Raw genomic sequence first — 24,538 nt, 5'->3', positions numbered from 1 at the left:
TGTGCATGAAAGTATATACACACATGTTCATGTGGGTATGTATATATCTTTGTGCAGCTGTGCAGACGTATGTGTGGGATGTCACTGTCTCAGAAGGTGTCCCTGGAAGCAGACCTGAAGAGTATGACGGACACGGACTTGGCTCATTTGGAAGAGAAGGTTAGGAAACACTGAAGGGGAGTTAGGGAGCCAGACAACGGCGTAGCCAGCCAGGTACACCTGAGTCGCCAACCTTACCTTGCCAGGCACCTTGGGAACACAGGTCCTTATCAATGACCCAGCCACAAAGAGAGGGGGCTGGTCACTTCTCTGCCACCCCCTCCTATCTCTGGGCCAAGGCTGCCCCTATGTGTTTTGCTGACAGCAAGTGTGACTTTCTAGAGAAAGCCCTTAGAGTGGCAGAGGCCGGGGGCAGGGACTGTGGCTGTGTGAGCTCAGGAGATGGCGTGTGGAGGGAGGGCTGAGTGTGTCTGCTGTGACCCAGGGCAGGGAGCCTGTCTGCAGGTAAGCATGAGTGCTTGGAATGAACTGTGTAACAACATGGCCCTAGCACAGGGCCCTTCACAAAAACACTGCCAGTGTGATATGGAGAAGTGACAACAAGTGTCCTGAGACCCACTTCACCCATACCCTGAAGGAGGTTCCATCCCTCTGGGCCTCAGTCTCCCTGATACTAGGGGAGGGCCTAGAACAGGCATCGTTCTGGCCATCACCTGCCCAATCCCAGCAAGAAAGGAGTGCCTGCAGGGTGTTGCTGAGGACAGGGACATTAGGCACAAGGTCCCCCAAGTCCCCTGCAGCATCCCCCATGGAAGCACCTCCCAAGATCTTACCTGGTTGGAAGCCCATGTCTGCTTGTCAGTCCAGTCCCGGTGGCTGCGCAGGTACCACCACTGGATCTCCAGTGAGTAGGATGGGGAGCCACTGCCTCGGAAGGAGCAGGCCATCTCCACATCCTCGCCTGTCCGTGCTGTCATGTCATGGGGCGTCTCTGTGAAAAGTGCTGTTTGGGGAACAGGCAGATGAGGACTCAAAAACCTGGCCCCAGGGTAGCTATGTGTGGCAAGACACTCTCCTAGGGCCTGAAGAGGACATGGGCAGAAGTGATGGAGGAGGGCTGGCTTGAAAGCAAGCCGGGAAGCCAGAAGGCAGGGAGGCTGCAATTTTAATTCTTCCAGATTCTTCCATTCACCCTACCCAGTGCCCACCCCTGTGAGCCTTACCCTCACCATCTTCTAAACTCAAACCCAGCTTTAAGGACCCCACTTCTCTTGGGGTGCACCCAAACACCACTCTGACCCTCCTGAGGGGCTCCGTCAAGCTCCTTCCCCTCTGCCTGGGTGCCTGCCTCTTCTCCCAGCTCCCTTTGCTCTGGATATTCCTCACTTTTTACCAGGCTCCTGTGGTCCTTCAAAGCTCAGCCCCAAGTCACCCCTTTGTGGGCCCCCAGCAACTCTTTATTCAATGGTCACCAGCTTGCCTGCTCCAGATGTGCTGAGTGGGGAGCAGAGGGGAGAGGAAGTCACCCTGCCTGGCATTCCTGCAGAGCCCAGCTCCCACCAAATCTCAGAACAGCCAGTTCCAGGAGCCAGCAGCAGTCCCCCTGCCCAGGTTACCCTGCTGCACCCCCACTTCACAATCTCAGCACCCCTCCCCTCCATGTGCTCTGGCTCTTTCTCCCCAAACTGTCTGAGATGCAATTAGTGTCTCTTCCTCCTCTCAGGAGATTGCTCACACTGAAGGAAGATGGTGGATGCCTAGCAACTGCAGGTCACTCTAGGAATGTGATGTCCATCAGCCCCCACCCCTGCACTATGCAGTCCCCCAGGCCCAGCTCAGAGGGACAGACATTCCTAGCCCCAGAGGGCCTCCTGTCCCAATAAAGGGGGAGCCCTGGGTGGAGGGGTGGCATCCTGAATCAAGGGCAGTGACCCCCACTCCCCTCCACAGGACAGTGGGAGTTTTGTGTGATCAGGTTTGACAACTGTCTTTCCTCTGCACAAGGTACCCATGTAGAGCTTTACTTCAGCAACATCTCTGGGCTGAGAGAAAGCCTAGCAGGCCAAGGTTTATAAAGCTTCTTATGGAAAAAAAAAAAAAAAAAAAAAAAAGAAAAGAAAAGCTTTCTGGTTTCTCGACAGAGGAGAAGGGCTAGCTAGCCCTGGATGTATAAATAAGGCTGGTTTGATGATGAAGAACAAGGCTTGAATCACAGGGATGCTGTGGGGTGCTATGAGCTACCTTTACACATGGCCACTCCAAGAGCTGGGCTGTCCCTGTCCTTAGTGGGAAGGAGGAAACCAGAATCCTGCAGGGGTGGTGCCAATCACACTAGTCCTCCTTGTCACAGCCCGGGGCCTGTGACAGTCTCAAGCCACCCTTGGCTCTCTGTCTCAACCCTCACAACCTACCCTGGGTCTTCAGAAAACTCCATGGGTTCTGGCCCAGAGGACCTCCAGACGCCAGCCCCTTCCCGCAGGGCCAAGCCGCCATTATCACACTAGTCCCGCTGCTGTTCACGCTTCCCTGAAGACAACCTGTTTTCACACAGCAGCTGGAGGTATTTTAACACAGCACAAACCACCCCATCCCTGCCCTTCTCACCCAGGGTAGGAGCTGAAGCCCTTACGAGGGGAAGATGGTCTGTATGTAAGCTAACATATTGACCACTAGTGACGGTTTGCTGAGTGGACCGGGCACCTGGATTTTAAATTTATTTTAATTCACTTAAATAGAGCCATTTGTGTAGAGGGATAGTTACTGTCTTGTGTGGCACAGCTAATGTGTTATCTGTCCTTCCAGGAGGTGCAGCAATTCCTGTGTTATCTATCTGTGTGACTATCTATCATCTATCTATTTATCTATCATCTATTTATCAAGTATCACCTATGTATGTATGTATGTATCTGTCTATCTATCTATCTATCTATCTATCTATCTATCTATCTATCTATCTATCTATCTATCTATCTATCTATGTATCAGCAGCAGCAATGGAAAAGGTCCTGGTTCACAGCAGGAGGTTGGTAGTATTCCTCGGTGTCTAGAAAATGGTCTCCAGGGTCCACACCTGATGATCCTGCCCCAGCCTTTGTGGTCAAGTCTTTCCCAGTCTTGTTTGCCAAACAGAGCAGAATTCAAGGGTGTCACGGAGACCCTGCCACCAGGAGAAGCCAGTAGAGCCCTGGAACAAGTGTCTCTGGATCCAGGCCCTTTCATTAGATCTGGGTGGCCAGAGTACGAGACTGGCTGGGTGTGAGACTGGCTGGGTGTGAGACAATAGGGGTGCTCACCCGTGACCTATACCACATGCCATTACTAAGCCTCAGAGAAGAGAGTGGTACCACCTACCCTCCCACAGGGCGGGCTCCACTTAAGATCCTGAAGCTAGGCAAGGGGAGGCTACATCAGGCCTGGGATGTAGCCTTGGAACCTCTCCTTCTCCAAAGTGTGGTTCAGGAAGCCACATGCAGCAGACAAGAGGATGAGGATCCTCTGTGTGGCTCCAAGTGGAAGGAAGGGAAGGGTGACGTGTCCCAAGGAAGGGACATGCCTCTGTCTGTCCCCATTTAGCCTCTCTTGGCCACAGCCCCTGGCCTGCCTGCTCACCAGAGCAGCAGCTACCTCGGTCGGGGCCCTCAGTTCCTCTCACTAGGCTCAGAGAAGGCAGTGTGGTCTGGGCCGTCCAGCAGCCAGGGTCATGAGAAGGTCCCAGTCTTTGAGTCCCTGAGAAAGCCCTGTCCTGTGGTTTAGGGTGAGTCAGAGTGCAGGATGGGGCCCACCCCAGGTCACCTCTTCACTGGACTCCCGGTGATGGTTTAGGACAGCTCTTTCCAATAGAAACATGCATGAAAGAATGAATGACATCATGAGTCACAAGGAACACTTCATTTTCTTGTTTCCCCATGAAAAAAGGTCTAAAAAAAGGCTAAAATTAATTTTAATAATATATTTTACTTAAACTAATACCAAAAAAATATTTCAACATGTGATAAAGTTAGTTACTAATGAGACATTTTACATCCTTTTTTTTTTTTTTTTGGTATGTGTGCTAAGTAGTGGAAATCTGAGCTCTGAGCATGTCTCAGTTTGGGCCAGCCACAGTCCCAGCATTTGTTTTGCAGGCAATGAGCTCCCTTGCCTGTCCTTGTGATTTAAAGGGGGAAGATGCCCCCAGTGCAATCCTTCTCCACACTACAGTAGTCATAATTTGAACCCAGACCAGCATGACTCCCAAGGCTCCCACTCCCCGCCACCCCAGACTTCTTAGGGGATTTGATTGCTTTAGGAGATGATTTTGTTTTGTTGTGCTTAACAGAAGGTCTCACTGTGTAGCCCTGGCTGTCCTGGAACTCACTCTGTAGCCCAGGCTGGCCTCGAGCTCACAGAGATCCACCTGCTTCTGCCTCCTGAGTGCTGGGGTTAAAGATTGCACCACCACACTCTGAGATCCGTTGCCTTTTGCTTGTACAGCTCTTTCTACAAATGGGTGGCCCAGGGCTGGGAGTGAGACTAAATCATTTCAGTGCTGACCTACCATGCACGAGGCCCCGGGGTTTGATCCCTCACATGGCATAGTCTGGGCACAGTGGCATGCGACTGTAATCCCAGCACTCAGGAAGTAGAGACAGGAAGATTGGAAGTTCAAGATCATTCTTAGATATGTGGTGAGTTCAAAGCTAGCCTAGGATACATGAGACTCTATCCCCAAAAAAGAAAGAAGTGGGAGTGATCCCTGCTGGCTGGTACAGCCCTGGAGGGCAGGTGGGGTGCTGTTTCATCAGTACACACAGCTTGCCCAGTCTGAGGCAATCGGGAAGACTTCTCTGAGGTGGCGTCCCCTGGCCTCAACCCCAGTGCACAGACCATTCTGAGCACGGAGTGGACAGGGGTTTTAGCTAGACCATTGCTGTGGTCATCGCTGCCAGCTCCCCTCCCCACAAGCCCTCTGGACCCCTCAGACTCATCAGGGCCTCCAAGGTGGGGTGCGGTGAGGCCTCCCTGGACCCCCTCATCTAGCCTCGCAGTGAAGGGGGAAGTGTGATTAGAAGACAAAGAGGCTCTGTGCATGTGACAGGACATCCAAGTTGCCCTGTCCACAGTCAGCCACCTAAACACATGTCCTGTCCCTCCAAACAGCTGCGTGGGTCCAGTGTGTGTGGGGGAATCCTGTGAGCATGGCTGTCCAGGAGCCAGCAGCACACTGGGCAGGAATCGTAGCCTGCCTCTGCCCACTGTTCCGCTCTCACCTAAGAATTCCTCCCCATCCTGAGCACCAGTTTGTCTTTCTACAAGATGGGGTGAGTCCCGGGCACACTCCAAGGAGAAGGATATGGCCCATGTCCTAAGGCTGTGTCTGGCCTCAGGAAGGAGGCCATCTGGGAGAGCTCCAAAGAGGAGGCGACATGGGTGCAGTCTGATGGCACAGGTGAAACTTAGGAAAGCAAGCCAGCTGTGGGAGCAAAGGCAGAATGGGGGTCCCCCCGGGCTTTGCAGAGTCAGGTGTGTGTGTGGGGGGGGTGCCACATGACTGTAGGCCATATACTGCCATCCACCGTGAGCCCAGCACCACACAGACCTTGTCTCCAACACTCTCGTCTGCCCCACCTGGGAGAGACAGACAGGGGGCTGAGAAAATAAGGTGGCTGCCCACATCCACGTGGAACTGCACTCTTGACCTACCTCTGGCCAGCCCATGTACCCAAGATGGCCGCTCCCATTCCCCCTCCAGGGCAGCTATCATCCTAACTGTCCCCACTTTTCAGGTGAAGCTGGGGCTCAGAGAGGTTAAGCAACTTGCCCAAGGTCACAGAGTGAGTCACTGGTTAAACTGAACCCAGTTTTAGAAGGCTTAGAATGGAAGCCTGCTCTAGACCATCTCTGAACACCTCGTTCCAAGCCCCCAGACTTCTCCTTCCCACCAGCCCCTGCCTCCTGGGGGCATCTCAGACATGAGCCCTCTCTTCATTAACCACCCCAGGTTCCTTCCAGCTCAGGTCCCTCCTGAAGACTCAGTGCGTCTCCAGAGTCAGAGTAATTATAGATTTTGGAGGAAGGGTATTGGTGTTCTCCAGCCCCAGGGCCTACGCCTGCCTGTCTGACTCTCAGGAAAACTCAGGGAAGACAATTAAACCCAGTGTCCACAAATTAGGATTCTGTAGAAGGAACAGGGGCTCGATTGAGCGTGACATCAGCTGCCTTTCTGCTGTTAATTGGGGCAGCGATACACTCATTAACCCCATGCCCTATGGGCATCAGCTGCAGGGACTGGTGCCGAGGCCTGGCTGAGCCGGGCTTTGGCTCCTGGCAGGTAAGAGTGAGCTGAGGCAGGTCCTGACCTTCAGTATCAGGCCCTTCCAGCCTGGGCCTGGTCCACCCAGACAGCTCTGACTCTGCCTTCAGTCCCGTCAGCGTGGCCCTCACTGTGAGACCTGGGCCAGCCCTTCGCCTCTCTAAGCCTGTTTCTTTATCTGCAAAAGGGGAGGATTCAGGGGCTGCTGAGAAAATGGCACAAGGCAGCATGTGTGGAGTAGGTACTCACTCAGGAACCCCACCTCTCGCTCTCTAGAGACGCAACCTCAACACCTCATGAGGCCACATGGCCATGTAGCAGCTGTATCCATGCACGGTGGGCCCTGTGACCCTCACGCACCAGTCCTGGCCTCTTTGCCCCAAAGGTCCGCCTTCCAGAAGCCCCTGGGCTATTTCACACCTGGGGAACGCATCCACCCACAAATGGGCAGCCCAGCCTGACTTCCTGCTGCTCTGAGCCCAGATCACACATATACACACCACACATGCACACACACATACACTCACCACACACACACACACACACACACATGCACACACACATGCACACACGTACACACTTCCTTTAGCTCCATTTGCACGGCTGGTGCCTGCTCCTTCCTTTTCCAAGCCCAGTGATGGTTCTGAGCCTGGATCTGCTCCGTCCCTAGAAGATCTGGAGCGGAGTGTTGCAGGTGGCTCAGTAAGAGATGTCACCTGGCAGGGTGGGGACAGCAGTAGGGGTGGTGGTGATGTGCTGGGTCTCTGCTCTACCTGAGCTCTGTCGGGGACGTATGTGTGTGGTGTGTATGTTTGTGTGTATATGGTATGTTTGTGTGTGTGTGTGGTGTGGGGTATGTGTGTGTGTATGTGGTATGTGTGAGTGTGGGGGAGTGTGGTGTGTGTGTGGTCTGTGGTGTATGTATATGTATGTGGCACATATATGTGTGAGTGTGGGGGGTGTGTGTGGTGTGTGTGGTCTGTAGTGTGAGTGGTTTGTGGTGTATGTGTATGTATGTGGTGTATGTATATGTGTATTTGGTGTATGTATATGTACATGTGAGTGTAGGGTGTGCGTGTGTGTGAGTGTGTGCTGTGTGTGGGTATGCGTGGTGTGTGTGTATGTAGTTGATTCTCCATAAACAGTTACAGAGGCCCCCTTACAGAGGCCCCAGAGCAGCTGCATTCACAGCGTGTTATACTCAGTGGGAAAGGGCTATTGTCATGGCAGAGGCTCTGTCTGCCCCGGGAAAATTTCTGGATGGTTCTGACAACAGTTCAGCAGACTGAACACACTTTGACTGTCCGGTTACACACTTAAAAACAGTCAATGTGACAAATGTGTGCTCTGAGTATTTTACTACATTTTAAAAAGCCCCTGGTGGCTTCCCTAAATCATAGCAGCTGCCCCTCAGTGAACATTTCACAGCTCGTATCTGGGTATCTGGACCATGCCCCCACACTGGAACTGCACTTCCTATTCCCTGGGCTTTCAGTCCCCGCCACCTCACAGTGAGGTCTCCTGGCAAGTGCTTATAGCTTCCACACCTCTTCTCTAGCTTGCTGGCTTCCGGCTTGTCTCTGTTTCCACCATCCAACTGACGCACAAGCTCCTAAAAGCAGAGATTCCAGGCTGTTTGCTTCGTCTCAGCCACCAGGATGGTGCCAGGGACGCAGGAGGTGCTCAGTGAACTCCACTGTGCTTGGGAGTACACTGGCCACAGCTACTGCAGCAGCCTGGCATGAATCCACTCTGAGCAAGGCTCAGAGGGCCCAGGGCCAACAGGGCTAGCCTATGCTGCAGCGTAGAAGGCAGGAGACACATTTTACACCCCAGTTCTTGTACTGGAAACCCGATTTCCTTCAGACCTGGTGACGTGGACTATCATAAGCCTGTTTCACCATGGAGTCCAGGTCCTCAGAGAGGGGGCAGCTAAGCCTGAGGTCACAGAGCGGGAAGGCACAAGGTCAGCTCACAGCTGCAGAGCTGGCTGGGAAATCCCCTCACTAGAAGTGACATTTTATCTAGGCCCTCTTTTCTCAGCATAGGAAGTGTGACACTTTTTCGGGACCATTCTAGGAAGCCTGCTCCATGCCTAGCCCAGAGCAGTATCCCTCAATCCCTGACCCGGGGGGGTGGGGGGGGGTGGAGGATGGGGGATGGGAGTGGGGGGAGTGGGAGGTTGGAGGGGGTGGAGGGGGCGGAGAATAGGTGCTCTTTTGGTCTGATCAGTTTGCCTAATCCTTTCACACTGCTTAGGGAAAGGTAAACTTCCCTGAAAGGGAAAAGCAGATGGAGGGGGGGGGGGGCGACAGAGACAGCCCCAGCTCAAGCCCTTCCTTCCTGGAAACAGTGCAGTGCCTTTGAGCTGGTCTCAGGAGGTTCTTCTGGGGTGCTCCCAACCTGATAGATTGCCTGCACCAAGAGGAAGGAGTGGAAAGTGGGGGGACTGACTCAGAAGGAATGGACAGGCCAGAACAACTTTGCTGTGTGCTCCTTGTGAGAGGCAGATGTCGTAGCGCTGAAGGAATGTGCTGTGTGTCCTAATGGGAAGATGGCTGCCTGAGCTGGCAGTCACCATGCAGGAGGAATGAGAAACACCCAACTCTGACCCCCTCCCCCAGGAGAAAGGCTCTGGCCTTCAAGGAGCCGACAGGAGAGCACACACACACACACACACGCACACGCACACGCACACGCGCACCAGGGACCACTGTATGAACAAAGGCTAAGGCTGAGTGTGGGTGCTGTGCACAGTTGTTCCGGGTATGTGTGATTTGCACTGGCCGTGAAGTAGAGCATCCCCCCAGCCCTCCGGGTTTGTTACACTGTATGTGGGAACTCTGGAAAGAGGCACAGAGTCTGGAGGATCCTGGGGAAAGGTAGCCTGCATCATTATGGACAGTCAGAGGAGGCTCTTAGCAGAGGGGACAAGCTGGGACGTCTAGCCGATGAGGCTGCATGGTGAGGGGGACTCAGAGCAGCCCAGGGCCTGCTACAGGCAAGTTCCTACACCCAGCTTTTGAGGGCGGCCTCCACTTCTCCACAGGGCGCCTGTACCACCGGCGCTATTATTTACTTAATATTTATTTTCAAAGCATCTTTCCCATTTTACTTAAATAAATTCAGCTTAAAAGGAGACTTTTATTACTGCCATAAATGGAAAATCAGCATTGCTTGCCATCAATAGAGGGAAACTGTAAAAATCAACACTGAGAAGCAGCCGGCATCAGTAAATCCCAGCCAGCAAGGCTGCTGCGGGCTCCTGCCTCTGCCTCCTGTTTGCTCCACTAAGAGGGAGGCGGGTGAAGGGAAGAGGAGCCAAGAGGAGGTTTTTGGCTGAATCCGGAGCGGCACCACACACAGACATTCTTTCTCACCCACTGAAGTGTGGGTGCCCATGGGCACCCCTGCCTCCGTTTCACTGGTCTAGTATCACAAGTCACACTTAGCCCTCAGAGGCCTGGCCGGGGCTGTGCCACAGACCCCGGCCTCTGCCTGTCACGGCCGTCAGAACGGCACCGACACTCTGTCCCCTCCACTTTATGATACTTGGGGTGCTTGGAACAAATGAGTCAAAAGCCAAGGCAGGACACCCTTTGGTCTGTTCTTCTCCAAGCAGGGAGGCAACTGCTGAAGGAGCTGGCTTCCCTCCAGAGACAGAAGAACGGGGTGCGTGAGTGTAACAGACTCAGGAGGGAGGAGAACACGGGATTCATGAATTTCGAATGAAATAGGGAACCTCAAGGCGGGTCTACCCCTGCTGGAGCCGGCTTCCCTCCTGCACAGGAACAATAAATACCCCAGTGGCTGTCTCTCATCCCATCCGACCCAAGGCCACGCTTGTCTCAGCTGCCCTGGGCTCCTTAGCTCCTGTCCTCACAACTGTGGCTGTACTGGCCCCAGTGGAAAGAGGACCCGGAGGGAGGGTGAGGGGCCAGGGTGGGGAGCCAGGACGCCCAGGTCAAGTGTGAGCTACAGCCTGAGGTCTGGTTCCTACGCACTTCACTGGCTGAAGGCTTATTTTGAGGAGGGAATGGATTAATGAAGGCAAAGAAGCTGTTGGGATGTGGGGCGTGGCGAGTTTCCAACACCCACTGCTCTCTGATAGAATCACTCATTGATGGGGTTTAGATATGAGTGTGTTCACGGGAAGGGGGGATGTCTCTGCCCACCCTGGTGTGTGTATGTGTGTGTGTGTGTGTGTGTGTGTGTGTGTGTGTGTGTGTGTGTGTGTGTGTGTGTAGGTTGCCACAACCAATACAAATACAAAGAGAGCGGATTTGAATACTTAACTGCATGCTAGGTGCCCAGTGATGCTGTGCCTCAGTTTTTCTGTATCTCCATCTATAAAATGGGAGCGATGACAGCAGCTGCCCCCAAAAGCTGCTGTGAGATATAACACTGTCACTGTCTAATAGGGTGTCTGCTTCCACCCGGGAGAGCTCTTTCCTTCTCCCTCCCCAGTGCGGGATCAAAGCCTTGCACCTCATGCGCAGCAGCCCTAGTCATTTTCAACTCAAGCGAAATTTACTTAAAGTTCACCATCCCAAAAGTGAAGGCAGAAGAGAGGCTGAAAGACCCTCCCAGCTGTCTGCCCCCACAGTCTCACCACGCCAAGGAAGCCCGGAACCTGTAACAACCCACCCACCCCGCCTTCCCGCAGCCCCGGCAGCCGCACATGTGGAATGGCCTGTGCTAGACGTTCCTACGTGCTAAGATGTGGTCTTCCTTCCTCGGCTGTCTTCTTCCACTGAGCGCAGTGGCTTTGGGGGGAGTGGCCGTGTTTCATTCCCTGTTTCGTTACATTTTGTTCCTTTTGTTTGTGTGCTTTTTTGCATGTTTGTTTATTTTATTTTGGATTTGTAGGAGAGCTGGGATGAGGCGTGTGCCATGGCACATGTGTGGTCAGAAGACCACTTTTGGGAGTTGGCTCCTTCCTTCCACCGTGTGGGTCTTGCGGATTGAGCTCAGGTGGTCAGGCCTTTACCCACTGAGCCATCTCATTGGCCCTCATTTTCACATGTCTGTCCGTCCGTTCTCTTTTCCTTCCTCCCTCCTTCCCAAGAGGGGGATTCATGTGTCCCAGGCTGACCTCCAACTTACTATGAAGCCATAGATGACGACCTTGAACTTTTGATCCTCCTGCCTCTGTCTCCCAAGTACTGAGATTACAGATGTAGGCCACCATGCTTGGTTATGTGGTACTGGGAGTAAAACCTGGGGCTCTGCATACGCTAGGTAAGCACTCTATCAACTGGGCTATGTCCCCAGCTACAGGTGTTTCTTTTGTTCGTTCATTTGTTCGTTTTTATGTGCATTGGTGTTTTGCCGTGGGTGTCGGGCCCCTGGAACTGGAGTTACAGACAGTTGTGAGCTGCCGTGTTGTGGGTGCTGGGTCCTCTGGAAGAGCAGTCAGTGCTCTTAACTGCTGAGCCATCTCTCCAGCCCTACAAGTGTTTCTTGTTTGCTTGCTTGAAACAGGGTCTCTCACTTTGTAGTCCTAGTTGGTCTGGAACTTTCTCTGTAGACTAGGCTGGGCTTGAACTCACAAAGATTCATCTGCCTCTGCTTCCCAAGTGCCAGGACTAAAGGCATGTGCCACCACACCCAGCTTACGAGTGTTTCTTTAATGCAATAAGAATTCTCACTACAACCAGAAAAGCACCCTTCTCACACTCCTCTCCTTACACATGGGGAAACTGAGGCACAGGGAGGGAAGGGGCCTGCTCGTGTTTTCTGCCAGGCCACTAAGACACTATGCATGTCCCCACAGAGCAGGCAGTGCTGACACCCAGCAGCTGGGGCAGGGTGCTTCCCAAGGCCACCAGCACACATCGAGGGAGACGGGCGTGGAACTACAAATCTAGGGAGATTTAAGGAGAGCAAAAATATTCTGGCACTTGCAGGATTGTGGGAGCTGATCAGGCTTCCCCAGTGGAATTCCTGCCTCCTCCTCCCACGCAGGCCACAGGGAGGGAGAGGCAGGCAGGTGTGGGAGGCCCAGGGAGGAATGCCAGGGCCTGCAGGAGGGAGCCAAGCAGGCCAGAGTCCTGCTGGCTACAGTCATTGTTCCTCTTCCCCACCTGACCATCCTGCAGAGCCAGTGGGGGCCCCTTGCCCTGATGGCTGGGGGGCTCAGTGGTGTGAACAAGGCCTAAGATTTGAGCCCCCATGGTGTGACTCCAAAGCCCAGACATACACCGACCTGCTACTAAACAGGCAGAGAGGAGCAAAAATAGGGAGCACGGATGGAGGCTGCCCTAGGTCATAGGAAAGAGCACCCTAGATCAGTGGTTCGCAACCTTCCTAACGCTGCGACCCTTGAATACATTTCCTCATGTTGTGGTGACCCCAACCATAAAATTATTTTCATTGCTACTTCATAACTGTAATTTTCCCACTGTTATGAATTGTAATGTAAATATCTGATATGCAACCCCAATGGGGGGTCGTGACCCACATGTTGAGAACCACTGCCGAGATGCAGCCAAGAGAAGAAAGAATTGCTGCAGGGAAACCAGGAGGGCCCCGGGAGAGCCGGGGCAGAAGGGGGATGGGGCAGGGATGAGGTAGGCAAAGGTGACTGGCAGAGCCCCACACCCAGGGTGCTTGAGCGAGGCTCTTGGGTACTCCGCTGGCAGGGGCAGAGGAAGGGCAGCTGTGGTGTGGGGCCACCCCGGGTCCTTACCGAGAGCCTCGTGTCTGCCTGGTCACAGCCCCTGCTCACCCTGCCCAGCTGCACCTGGGAATCCCAAGGTGGCATCCAACGCGGCCTCTGAAGACAGACAGGCCAGGATTGGAACTTCCACCGCATTTTCTCACCATAGTTAGATCCTAGGCTAATCTCTGTGCCTCTGTTTCTCCATCTGCAAAATGGGCTTGTGAGGCCCACACTAGCTCGGAGGAATACTGACACACTGGTCATGGATCCGCTGCTGTTCACAACCCCCTCACAGGGTGGGCTTGCTGTGGCTCCTCCCACTCCACAGCTCTAATTTTCTTTTCTTTCAGAGAGGACTGGTCTAGCCCGGCCTCTTTAAACCAAGATCAATTCTAGAACCAAGAAATTCGAGCAAAAGAGGATCTGCCCCACCCCAGGAACTAACCTCTGCCTGGGCCAGAGGCACAGCACCAGAAAACAGCGAAGAGAGGGAGGAAGGAGGGACGGACGTGCAGGACTTCGGGGACCCCTGCCTGCAGGGGGTCTGGGCTCATAAAGGGACCAATGGGTGATTTCCGCCTGGCCCTTCCTCTCTGGGCCTGCATGCCCAGAGACCATTAGTGTGGCTTTGTTTTGAGTGCTGTTTCCACTACTGAGAGCTCTGGCCGCAGGGCCTCCATTAGGGACCCTTTCCCGGGGCCGATGACAGGCGGCAAAGAGCTCCCCAGCGAGCAGGCAGTAATTGCTGCTGTCTCCAAGGCCGGAAATGATTTTTTTAAAGCCTCACAAAGCAAAACAGACACCCGGCTGCATGCTTTCCACCTTCTTACCCTAGCCAGGAAGCAAGCCTGAAGGTCTGAGCACAGGGCCCACCAGAGACTCCTGGAGGCCAAGAGTATGCCGAGGAAGTCAGGCTGGGGGGCCCAGGCCCACCGTGCCTCTTAGAGCCTCAGTTTCTTCCTCTACAGGCTACGCGTGTAGGGTGACGTCAGGGGTACCTGTGGCTGGGTGCACGGGGGACCTAGAGGAGAGCCAGGGGAGAATGACGGGAGTGAGCCGGGTAGGGAAGGGCACAGGGACAGGTCTGCAAGGGTTGAGGAGCCTGGCCCAGGCATGAACTGGGAGAGGACACACACTCCATGCACATAGGCATGCATGCATACACACCAGTTCCCACCCCCGACATTGCCAGCCTCCCCAGATGCTGAGCCAGTGCCAGCACCCCACAAGCCCACACTCAAGTGAGGCTCGAACTATACTCAATGCTTTCCTGGCAGGTGGCGGCTCCTCCAGCCTCCCACATCAACCTGAACTCCTGTTTCCCCACACTGCACCAGCCTGACCCAGGGGCCGTGTGGAGAGGTGGCTCAGTGCACGCCTCGCAAGTCCAAGGACTCGAGTTTGGTCCCCAATGTCATAAGGTTAGGTGTGGTGGCGTGTGTTTATAATTGCAGTGCTGGGGAGGCAGAGCTAGGTGGATCCTTGGGGCTTGCTGGCCATCCAGTCCTAATCAGTAAGTCTCAGGTCAATGAGAGACCCTATCTCAAAGCCAAGGTGGGATGCGTCTGAGAAGGAACATCTACGGTGGTTCTCTGGCCTCCTCATACATGTGCACACATGTATACAACCACACATACATACAGCCATACAACCATACATACATACATGTATGAGGCCCTGGGTTAGATCCCCAGTGACACAAAGAGAAAAATACAGCTCACTCCAGGGACCAGAACCTAGGTCCTAACATGCTCTTCAGGCTCTGGCCACTGCTGGCTTTTCCAGACAGGTCCACACAACTCTAAATTTCCTTACTAGAGTGATGAAGCTGCTTGCCCGGGGAGACGGAGATGGAATTTGGGGTCTCCCACAGCCCTTTGGAAGGCTAAGCAAAGCAGGTTCATGTTTCAGAGGCAGTAGTGGGTGGTCCTATCAGACTCAGAGGATTGTGGTCACTGAGAAAAGTGGAAGCCACTGGTCTGGGCAAGCTGAGGCGCTCCAAGCCTCAGCATTCTGTCACTTATTTATTATTTATATCTGTCATTCATTCACTCAGCCCCTAGTTGGCCGACATTTATTCCATTCTGCGTGGGTGCTTCTGAAATAGGTGATGCATGTGTGTGATTCTGGTTGTCATTTGATGAAGTGTATGTGTGTGTCTATGTGTGTGCACATGCATGTACAGACAGAGAAGAGAGAGGTGGGGGACAGAGACATGAAAGAAGATGGAAATAGACCCAGAGAAAAGGACAAAGGGACTGAGCGGCAGGGATAGGGAAGAGACAGAGAAAGATCTAGAGAGACAGAGACCCAGGAAAAGCGACTGAGAATACCAGGGGAAAGTGAGTCCAGGGAGAAGGACGCAGGCAGATGGCAGGCACAGCACTTGGCCAGTGGCACTGCTGCCCCCAAGCTGGTAGTTCCCCAAGGCCCCTTTCAGCTGCTGAGCTGACCTCCCAAGGGTACCACGGAGGGCAGTGGAGTCTGACCCTGAAGCGAAGGCCACGGAAAAGAGGGTCCCCGCCTGGCCCCTCTGCACTCCCTCCTAGCCTGCCCACTCTCCAACTACAGTCACCCAAATGCACGTCAGGCACACATTTGAGCAAAATCACCATCCCTGTGCTGGGACGCCCGAGTGGAGACACACAAACAGCACACATGTTCACAGGGCCCCAGCGTTCTCCCTCACAATGCCTGGCTGAGACCGCAGAGTGCCTCGCGGGTTCCTTCAGGCAGAACGCCGCAGCACCCTCCCTATCCTGGCAGTCCCTCCCCCATGACAGCCTCACAAGCCAGGGCAGTGAGCCAGGGCACTGTCAGGTTCAGGACCAGGGCTGCCTACACGCTCTGCTGGCGGGCAGGCAGCAGCGGAAATCGCAGGAAAATGCAGGCACTCGGCTCTGTGGTCCTCACCCAGGCTGGGCCTGGCTGGGCCCCGCCACATCTGCGTGTCTCCAGGTAAGTGGTGTCTGCTCTCCTTTCAGCATCCTGGGCTGAGAAATGGGGGTGCCCTTGCTTTTGTGGTGACGACCACACGGTGAGAGGAGGGCGGGAGAAGTGTGTGGAGAGAAGATTGGATGCTCGAGCCTCAGACTCCAAGACCTCGAAGCCAAGTACTACAGACTGTGAGGGACCTCAGCCCCCAACTCCACCCACATCTGCTGCTAAAGCACGGCTCCAGAGGGACTCTAGAAGCCTAGCATTCAGAAGCAAACTCAGCATTGTTTGAGTGGGGAAACTGAGACCAGGAGAGAGGCAGGCAAACCATCAAGGCAGACGCAAGGGGAGCTCGGCAAAGACACTGGTATCTGCCTGCCCCCTCCCACCCTAGCATTTTCACTGAGATGGTGTTTGCACCCCACTGACCCACTTACTGTGTTCCCTAGATGGCTGGGAAGAAACACCACTCCTATGGCCCCTAGGTGGGGACAAGGACTCTCCCGACTGGGAGCTTTCTGTCTCCCCTCCCACCCTGTGGCTACACTGCAATGTGTCAGATCTTTATGAACACCTGCTGTGTTCTGGCTCGTTCACCCTCCACTGACTCGGGGTTGGACCCTTTGGGAAATAAAGTAGAACCCCTCCATGACATCTCCAGCTAAGACAGGGCTGGGTTGTGCTTGTACACCTTCTGTGACGGGGAGCTCACTCTAGGCAGAGTGCCCAGAGGTGAGTGCTCTTCTCTAAACTGAATGTCACACCCTGATTCCATGCTCCTCAAACAGTCTCACAGATTATACTTAAATATTCTTTATGGGTACCATTGTCTGTCTCTCCCACAGACCTGAGAACTCCCCATGGCAAGAACCTTACCTACCCACTTCGCTTATAGTCTCCGGGAGCTGAAGGGCCCGGCATAAGGCAGGTGCTCAATTGATATCTGTCAAGTAAATGAATGCCCAGCTCCTAACAGTTGGCAGCATCCCCCACCAAGGTATAGCCCTGGCATGCCCCCAAAGCTGCCCATTCCTATTCTGGATGCCCACTGCCAGGCCTGGGTACCACCTGTACTATGATGTTCTTAATGGTTTCCTATAAACAAACCCACTATTTTTAATACCCTGTTAGTCTCATCCTAAGCAATCATATCTGTGAAATCACAGTTTTGATGTGCTGGCTATATTTTCCAGCCCACATTAAAATAAATGCATAACTATTAAAATGTAAGAGGTTTGTCTGGGCTCTGCCTAAGACCATCTCTCAGGGAAGGCCCTGTTTTGCTGAGACCCTGGGGAGGCTTTGGGAGGGATTGAAACTGGAGTTAGGGGTGAAGTAGAACTGAGCTGAGGCCCCAGAGATCCCACTGATTGCTTCCAGGAGGATGAGGGGGGTTACTCAGCTGTGGGAGGGGCCTTGAGGAAAAGCTGCAGGCTCAGCCTCCCACCTCCCTTCTCCAGGATACTGGGCACCACAGGGAGCCAGTGAGTGGGTACTGATCCTCTATCACAGATGGTCACTGGGTGAATAACTTCTCTGGTTTAGCTGCCCATTTTTCTGATGTGCCACCAGATCAGGGAGGAAGCTCACTTGCACCCTGTTGACACCCACCTGGCAAACACATTCCCTTGGCACCCAGGGGCTGGGCCCAGGATATCCACTGCAATGTGAAATCAATTACCCACCCTACCCTGTCCTTGCTGTGACCAGTAGCCTTGAGGAGACTCCAGTTTTGTGAGGTTTTTACTGCAAGCATGGATTCCTTGTGATATTTAAGTTATTTCAGTGTTTTTTAAATATATTAATGTGGATGGAGCAAGTGTGAGAATTTGAACCTCGGACCAGCCATCATTCCCTGCACCTCCCTGAGCTGATTTGAGATGTCCTTCCCATAATCCTGCTAGCTGTCAGCTCGACCCTAAAGCCTCAGAGAATGGCTGAGCACCTGGAAATGGGCTTGAGTCAGATCACCTGGCTTTCCCTCCCTGTCTCCTCCCTTCCATTTTTTAAAAAAGATATTTTGGTTGCTTTTTGTTTTTTTTTCAGGTTGTCTTGCTATGTAGCCCTGCAGGCTACAAGGAAACACCCCATCATCCTTGCTGTCCTTGTAGCAAGGAGCAGAGTCCAAGAGGCCACCTGTAGCTCCCGTAGCTCCCGTTTGGCAAAAAGGCCCCAGGAGTCTGCCGATGGGCAAGGTGTCCAAAGCAACCGGTGTGAAGGTCTTGAGGAAAACCATTTCTGAGGGCCAATTTCCCACAGCAGGCCGGGAGGCCCTCAGCCCAGGCTGAGTATTTATGAGAGTAATTGATGGTATAATCACCAGAGCGGGAGACAAAGGAGAACACACATTTTTAACATCATAACCTTCAGGAGACAAGACGATTTTCTTCAGTCGTCCAGCCACCAAGCCAGCCGGCTTATGGATGGTGAGACACCAGCAGTTAGGGAAGGAACCCTGAGAGGCCACGGACAGTTTGTCAGAGCACAAGCTGCACGTCAAATGGAACGGAGCCCCTCCTCCAGGGCACCCCACTGCTTCTTCCCGGCAGTGCAGAGCACTCCGACCAGCAATCACTCACGGAACTAAGGGCCAGGCCAAGCTGGGGCCTTTGCTGCACTGGGGGCGGGGGCAATTATAATTAACGGTACCGGGCTGGGTTGGGGGCCACATGCTGCAAGGGGCTTCTGAGATTTTGCTGTGGATTTCACGCCTCCTTAGGAAACCAGAGCACTTGGTGATTCCCACTCTATATCCCCCAGCAGGTGTGGGTGACTATTTGTGGCAGGACTTCCTACCTCCAGATGCCAAGAATCACCTAGGAGCTCATTAAAATGCAGATGGGGGTGTCGAGGACTGAGGTGTGGGTCAGTGGGAGAGCTCATGCCAAGCTGGTACAAGGCCCTGGGCTTAATCCCCAGCATAACTAAAAAAAAAAAAAAAAAAAAAAAAAAAAATGGGAGCATGAGATGGCTCGGCAGGTAAAGGGGTTGCCACCAAATCTGACTGGTACCTGAGTTCAAACCCCAGGACTCTCAGATGGTGGAGGGAGAACCAACTTCTGCGTCTTTCCTCTGACCTCCACATGCACACCCCACAAAATATACAATGGAAAGAAAGAAGGGAGGAAGGAAGAGAGGGAGGAAGGAGGGAGGAGGGAGGGAGGGAAGAAGAGAAGAAGGGAGGAAGGGAGGAAGGAAGGGAGGAAGGAAGGAAGAGGTCAGTGGTCTGGAGGCATACACATCATCACAAATACCCTGGTGTGCTCAGACTAGGGCCTGTAAATGTCTTCACAAAGCTCCTGCCTTCTTACCCCCACTCAAAAAAAAACGTAGGAAGCTCAGATGTGGACTCCAGCAAGATCTGCCGCCTTCTCAAGCTTCTGATCCCTCCCGGTGAAATGTACTGCTTTACCAGTTCCCCGGGAAACTAGGGGACCCATATTGGAGTTAGGGCCATGCAAAGAAAGAAGTTCATTGCAGGACTGGCCTGAGTCTGCCCAAAGGCAGGTCTCAAGATGACAGGTTCAAAGCCACCTGTACGCCTTCATTCTGAGTCTGGCCCTCCAGGCTCTGTCCAGGCTCCGTGACCTTGGGTAAGTCGTTGGCTCTCTCTGAACTCAGCTTCCTTGAGTATCTGACGCCTGCCAGTCTCACACAACTGACGCCAGCCTGCATGGGTTCACAGAGAGAGGCAAGAGGTCTGGGGCACCTAGAACACATAGTCAGCATTCCATACACTGTGGTTACTTTCCTCCCACCCCTGCTGGGGACATGGCAAGGAGCTGGCCCTTTCTTGCGAGGCAGGGCAAAGCAGCTGCTGTTACCACGTAGGAAGCATGGGTCTCCCCACACAGCCTCTGAGTGCTGGGGTTCGAGGTACCTTCTCAGAGCCAGGCACCACCCATTCTGTGAACCTCTGCAAAGCTTTCTTTGAAGGAGGTTGAATGGATGTGGGAGGATGCTGAGGAGTAAACAGATATCCTTGCTGACCTGGTCACAGGCACTCCCTGTCACAACCCTGGGGACAGACAGGTGCAAAGCAAGAGCTGGTGACTGGGTAGGGCTCAGATGGGGCTGGAGCCACGAGCTGTCACCAAGCTAAGCAGTTGGGGCTCAGGGGCTTGTCCCCAGGAATCCCTGCTTTACCCCCAACCCTTTAGCCCAAACCCAGAGACACCATCCTGACCTGGCCACATTCCCTGAATCAGCTGAGGACACGCGGAGCCCAGGAATAATGAAACGATCAGGCTCCAATCTGCTAAACAGCAATTTCGGGCTTTTTCAGCACACACAGCTTTTATCAAATTGGTATTCTCCTCCTGAACACAAATGGCTTATTAGACATGACCCACTTATTCGCCGCGTCTCACTATCATTAATAACTGTTTCTTTTTGTGATTAAGTGAGTGGCTCCAGACCCTTCCTGTGGTGACAGGGTGCTGGGCCCGGCAGAGGGGCAGCTGTGGGGCTCCTCAGCAGTCACTACTTGGTGACTTTGAACCTGGCAATGTCGAGAAGGCAGCCAGGCCATTTCCTGAGGGACAGAGCAGGAGGTCCCAATGGGTAACTGATTTACCCAGAGACCCAGTCAGGAGGGGGTCAAATTCCCAGCAGCAGGTCTTGTCCCCTTTGCATCCAGAATATCCCTTGGGCCTTTAGGGATTGGTCCAGAGTGGAAATGGGAAGGCTACAGAGGGGCTGTGACCCTCAGCATAGCTGGCACCAGGGGGCAGGAGGAGACCGTTTACACAAAGAGCCTGCTTGCTCAAGAATGACCCAAATCCTGGGGGTCTGGGACACCAAAGATAGGATGGCTGTAAGCCGCAGAGTTCCGTGTTCATACCTCAAGGAATCTCAAACTCAGAAAGGGAAGCCCATCTCAGAGAAGCCTCCCAGTATAAGTTCTGACGGTGCCAAGGAACTGAGCTGGGCAAGCAGGCGGGGAGGGGAGAAAAAGGAGGAATTCCCAGTTCCCCCTGAAGGAGAAGGAAGTGACAGGGAGACGAATGCCCTGGACAAAGTGCTGCTTCGCCTGACAGACCCTGGAGCCAGCCTTGGCTCAGTCCCTCTCTCACTGTGTGACCTTGGGCAACTCCCATCACCTCTCTGAGCCTTGGTTTCCCATCTGTAAGTAGAGCATCAAAGTAGTCCTTTCCCTATTTACTGCCTGTCCAGCCAGGTCAGCAGAAATCTTGACAGACACAAAGGTAGGTAAATGATGCGCTGAGAGAGGTTACTGTCAAATACAGTGAGGTGTAGGTGCAGGGATCCCCGGCTTCCCTAGAAGCAGGGATCCTGAGCATGGCTTTGAAAATCCCTCCCCCTGAAGCAACCCCATTCATGTAGCACACCTGTGAAAGGCCTTCCCTGGGTCTCTAGGCCCCTGCACACACACCTCGGACTCATTCCCACTGGAATAAATCATCCGGTCCTCAGCCCTTTGTTCAGACCTCCTCCAGCCTGGGCACACAGAGCACAGCATGGGTGCTGTAGCCTCTGCTCAGGGAAGGGGGCAGGGTCCTCTCGGCTTTCATTCATCTCTGCCCCATAACACAGCGGGGCTCAGAGGCAGGGAGACTCCACAGCTGCCTGTCTCACATCACCCAACTCTGCTGCCAACTTGGGCTCCTGTGGGGAGGGAAGGAGCTTCAGACACTTGGGCAGGCAGGACTGGGAACACTTGCTCGCTCTGTAATCCCACAGTGCTGGAGTTGAGGTTCAACATTTCAGTCCTCTGGGGGCAAGGGTGAGATGGAGTACCTTGAGGAAGGATGCAGGGGTTTCCTGCCCGCCCCCCCCCCAGGACCAAGAAAGCACCCTATTCCTCTTCACTCCCTGCCTCTGGCTGGAAGGAGTGACCTCAACTACTCCAGTGTATCCCAGCTCTCCACCCCTACTCCTTCATCCCCACATCACCCTCATTCCTAGGATGCCACCCACATGGCAAAGGAGGCTGCCACCCAGGCTAGCAGGTCTCAAGTAACAGCATCTGGCATTCCTCAGGACCATTCCCAGCGATGGGAAGGATGGATCCAGATGAAGAGCTTCAGCGTTAAACCCACAAAGGAGAAAGGCATTCGGGCAGAGAGGAGTGGGTGGGCAAAGTGTATGCACAAGTGTGTGCGTGCATGTGTATCCGTGTCTGCAGACAGGCAAGAGTTGTGGCAAAACGAAGCGTGTGTTCCTGGGTGCCAGCTGGCAGGGTGAGCCACCAGCCAGTGTCTGATGCGTGTGCACAGTGGGCACAAGTGTATTTACCAGCGAGGAGAGGCTCGGAGGGGGTGTGCGGAGTTGTGAGTGTGGGATGCAGTGAGCGTGGCTGAGTGTGTCCGCGGCTGGAGACATCTGTGTGGTCGCGGAGGTGTGTGTATCCGCGTGAGTGTGTGCGCGCGTGGAGGGGTTTCTCCAAGATCTGGGGCGAGAGCGGGGATGCGCTCGGGATCCCTCCTCGCAGCGCTGGCCAGGATAGGGACCAGGGTGGGTCCCTAGCCCCAGCAGGGGGCGCCTGGGAACTCCGGGCCGCGGCCTCTGTGATCGCAGGTTCGAGCCCGGTAACCGCCAAGTTGGAGCGTCTGCGGCCGGGGTGGGGTTCGGTGGGGAAGTCCGTGGGGGCGGCACGCGAACTCACCGTGTCCGGAGACGTGGTTGTCCCAGGGCGCATGGCCCGCGGGCCGCGTGGCGCCGCCGAGTTGCAGGAAAAGTGCCAGATAGTGGAGGGCGCCGAGCGCCGCGGCCAGCGGGGCCCCCATGCTACGCGCTCCGGCCGGGGGGGCGCCGCCGCCTCACATCGGGGCTCCGCAGCCTGCAGAACCCGCTCCCGCCGTGTCCTGCCCGGCGCCGCCGCCGCCCTCTCCCGCTGGCCCCGGCCCGGCCCCGGCTGCAGGCAGCGAGCGCACGCCCAGCCCGCCGCCTCCGACTGCGGGACTCTTCGCTTGCGCGGAAGGCCACTCCGTGCCGCCGCGCACCCGCCCTCCCCCTCGCTCCCCGCCCTGAGCCGGCGGCGGCGGAGGGATCCGCAGCTTGATTTATCATCAAAGTTTTGCCCAGGCTGGGATTTTTAAAGCGGTACTCGCAACTGGCCTCCCGCGCGGGAGCGGGGGTGGGGCGGGCCCGAGCGCAGGGGGGCCACCTGGGGCCCCGGCCCCCCGCAGGGAGGAACGCTAGGGTGTTGGGAGCAGAAATCTGATCGTCGGGAATAAGGGGCAAAGCCTCCCACCTGCCGCCAGACCCGCGCGCTGGAGGGACCGCTCAACTTTGCCAGCTGGGCGGTGCCGGGGCCAGGGCCAGGAGGGGTGCAGGCCAGGTGGACCGGGGTGGAGGGGGCACCGGGGCCGAGACACGAGTGAGCTGGTCAACGCTCTGGCAGCCTTAGGCTCCCCGCGTGATCACTCGTCGTCCCTGCTGTCTGCACCTCAAGGTCTTCGTCTGAGAAATGGGGACAGACGCCACCTCCAGAAGCAGTAGTGAGGATCTTTAGAGTTAAGTGTGTAAAGTGGGGAGCATCGCAGCCCCCACACACCCCCTCTGTGGTTATCGTGTGGTTCCCCTCTCTGGGACTCCACAACAGGAGAGTGAGGCTAGCCAGTTAGTGGGGCTCCTAGCTTAAATAAAGGTGATGGGGCTCTTCACAGTGAACTGGATCGCCCCCTTCTGGACTGTAAGGTTCTCCCTAGATGGAAGAGTCTAGATGGAGGGGTGTGTGTGTGTGTGTGTGTGTGTGTGAAGCATGAAGCTTCTTCCATTCCCAAGCGCGGCAATCCAATTCCGATTCCTTCCCTGACCCTTTTACTGAGGCTGTTGGGACTGGAAAGAAGGGTTTGGGCTCATTTTAAAGAGGAGCCCCTTTCATCAGACTAATTTCTCCGAGGTCCTGCGTAAGGCCTCAGCACCCCAGGAAGGGTCTCTCCTGCCCTCCTTCCTCCTTCGCCTTCGCTGGCGTGGTTTCAGCATCCTTCTCTCTCCATCCTTTAAGTACCGCGGACAGCGCCTGGGCCGCGTAGATGCGAGGGTTCAGCACCGTGGACAGACATCCTGCTTCCCCACGCAGCACCACAAGGGTCTAGCAGCCAGCAAGGCGCACAGTACCCAAAGTTTGAGAGAGCTAGGAAGCGGAGGGACACACGGTGCTCGCTGCCTTTATTCTATCTTCCCGTCCCTCTTTCAGAGGTTACGGTGGATAGCACACTGTGGTCACCAGGAACAATTCCCCTTCTTCAAGCCAGGTGTTGCACACCATTGCAGAGCCACGCGCGTCCCCGCCAAGAGTTCTTTCAGCACCACGGACAGATCTCCTTCGGGCTCCCCACCCCCCACCAGCAGCGCAGAGGACTTTCCAGAACACTGTAGTGGCCCCTCCTCTTAAAATGCAGACTGGAAACAAATAAATACATTTAAAAATAACACACACACACACACACACACACACACACACACACACACACGGAGGGAGGGAGGGAGGGAGGGAGGAAGGGAGGGAGGGAGGGAGGGAGGGAGGGAGGGAGGGAGGGATGGGGGGGAGAGAGAGAGGAGGAGGAGGAGGAGGAAGAGGAGGAGGAGGATAAAACAAAGGGACAAGAAGCCATCGCCTCTCAGAACCTAGTTAGTTGCCATTTTTAATTCTTCTTTATTTTCTGGTTGGTTTTTTG

The 24,538-nt window shown here is 54.6% G+C and overlaps 1 protein-coding gene across 1 annotated transcript in view; it reads right to left on the bottom strand.

Moving 5' to 3' along the window:
- Nucleotides 1-22,804, bottom strand: part of Vstm2l (V-set and transmembrane domain containing 2 like) — a 31,805-nt gene extending 9,001 nt beyond the window's left edge. Inside the window, exons 1-2 of the mRNA XM_052724179.1 lie at nucleotides 22,522-22,804; nucleotides 834-1,003 (exon numbers count right to left, since the gene is read on the bottom strand). Of these exons, the coding sequence (XP_052580139.1) occupies nucleotides 834-1,003; nucleotides 22,522-22,642 (291 nt within the window). The 5' untranslated portion in view covers nucleotides 22,643-22,804. The remainder of the gene's footprint in view (nucleotides 1-833; nucleotides 1,004-22,521) is intronic.
- Nucleotides 22,805-24,538: the final 1,734 nt, after the last annotated feature.

The sequence above is a fragment of the Peromyscus californicus genome, unplaced genomic scaffold (assembly GCF_007827085.1).
Source record: "Peromyscus californicus insignis strain IS unplaced genomic scaffold, ASM782708v3 Scaffold_7__1_contigs__length_154581171, whole genome shotgun sequence".
NCBI lineage: Eukaryota > Metazoa > Chordata > Mammalia > Rodentia > Cricetidae > Peromyscus > Peromyscus californicus.
The sequence above is the reverse complement of the archived record's forward strand: the minus strand, read 5'-3'. Positions and strand labels throughout refer to the sequence as shown.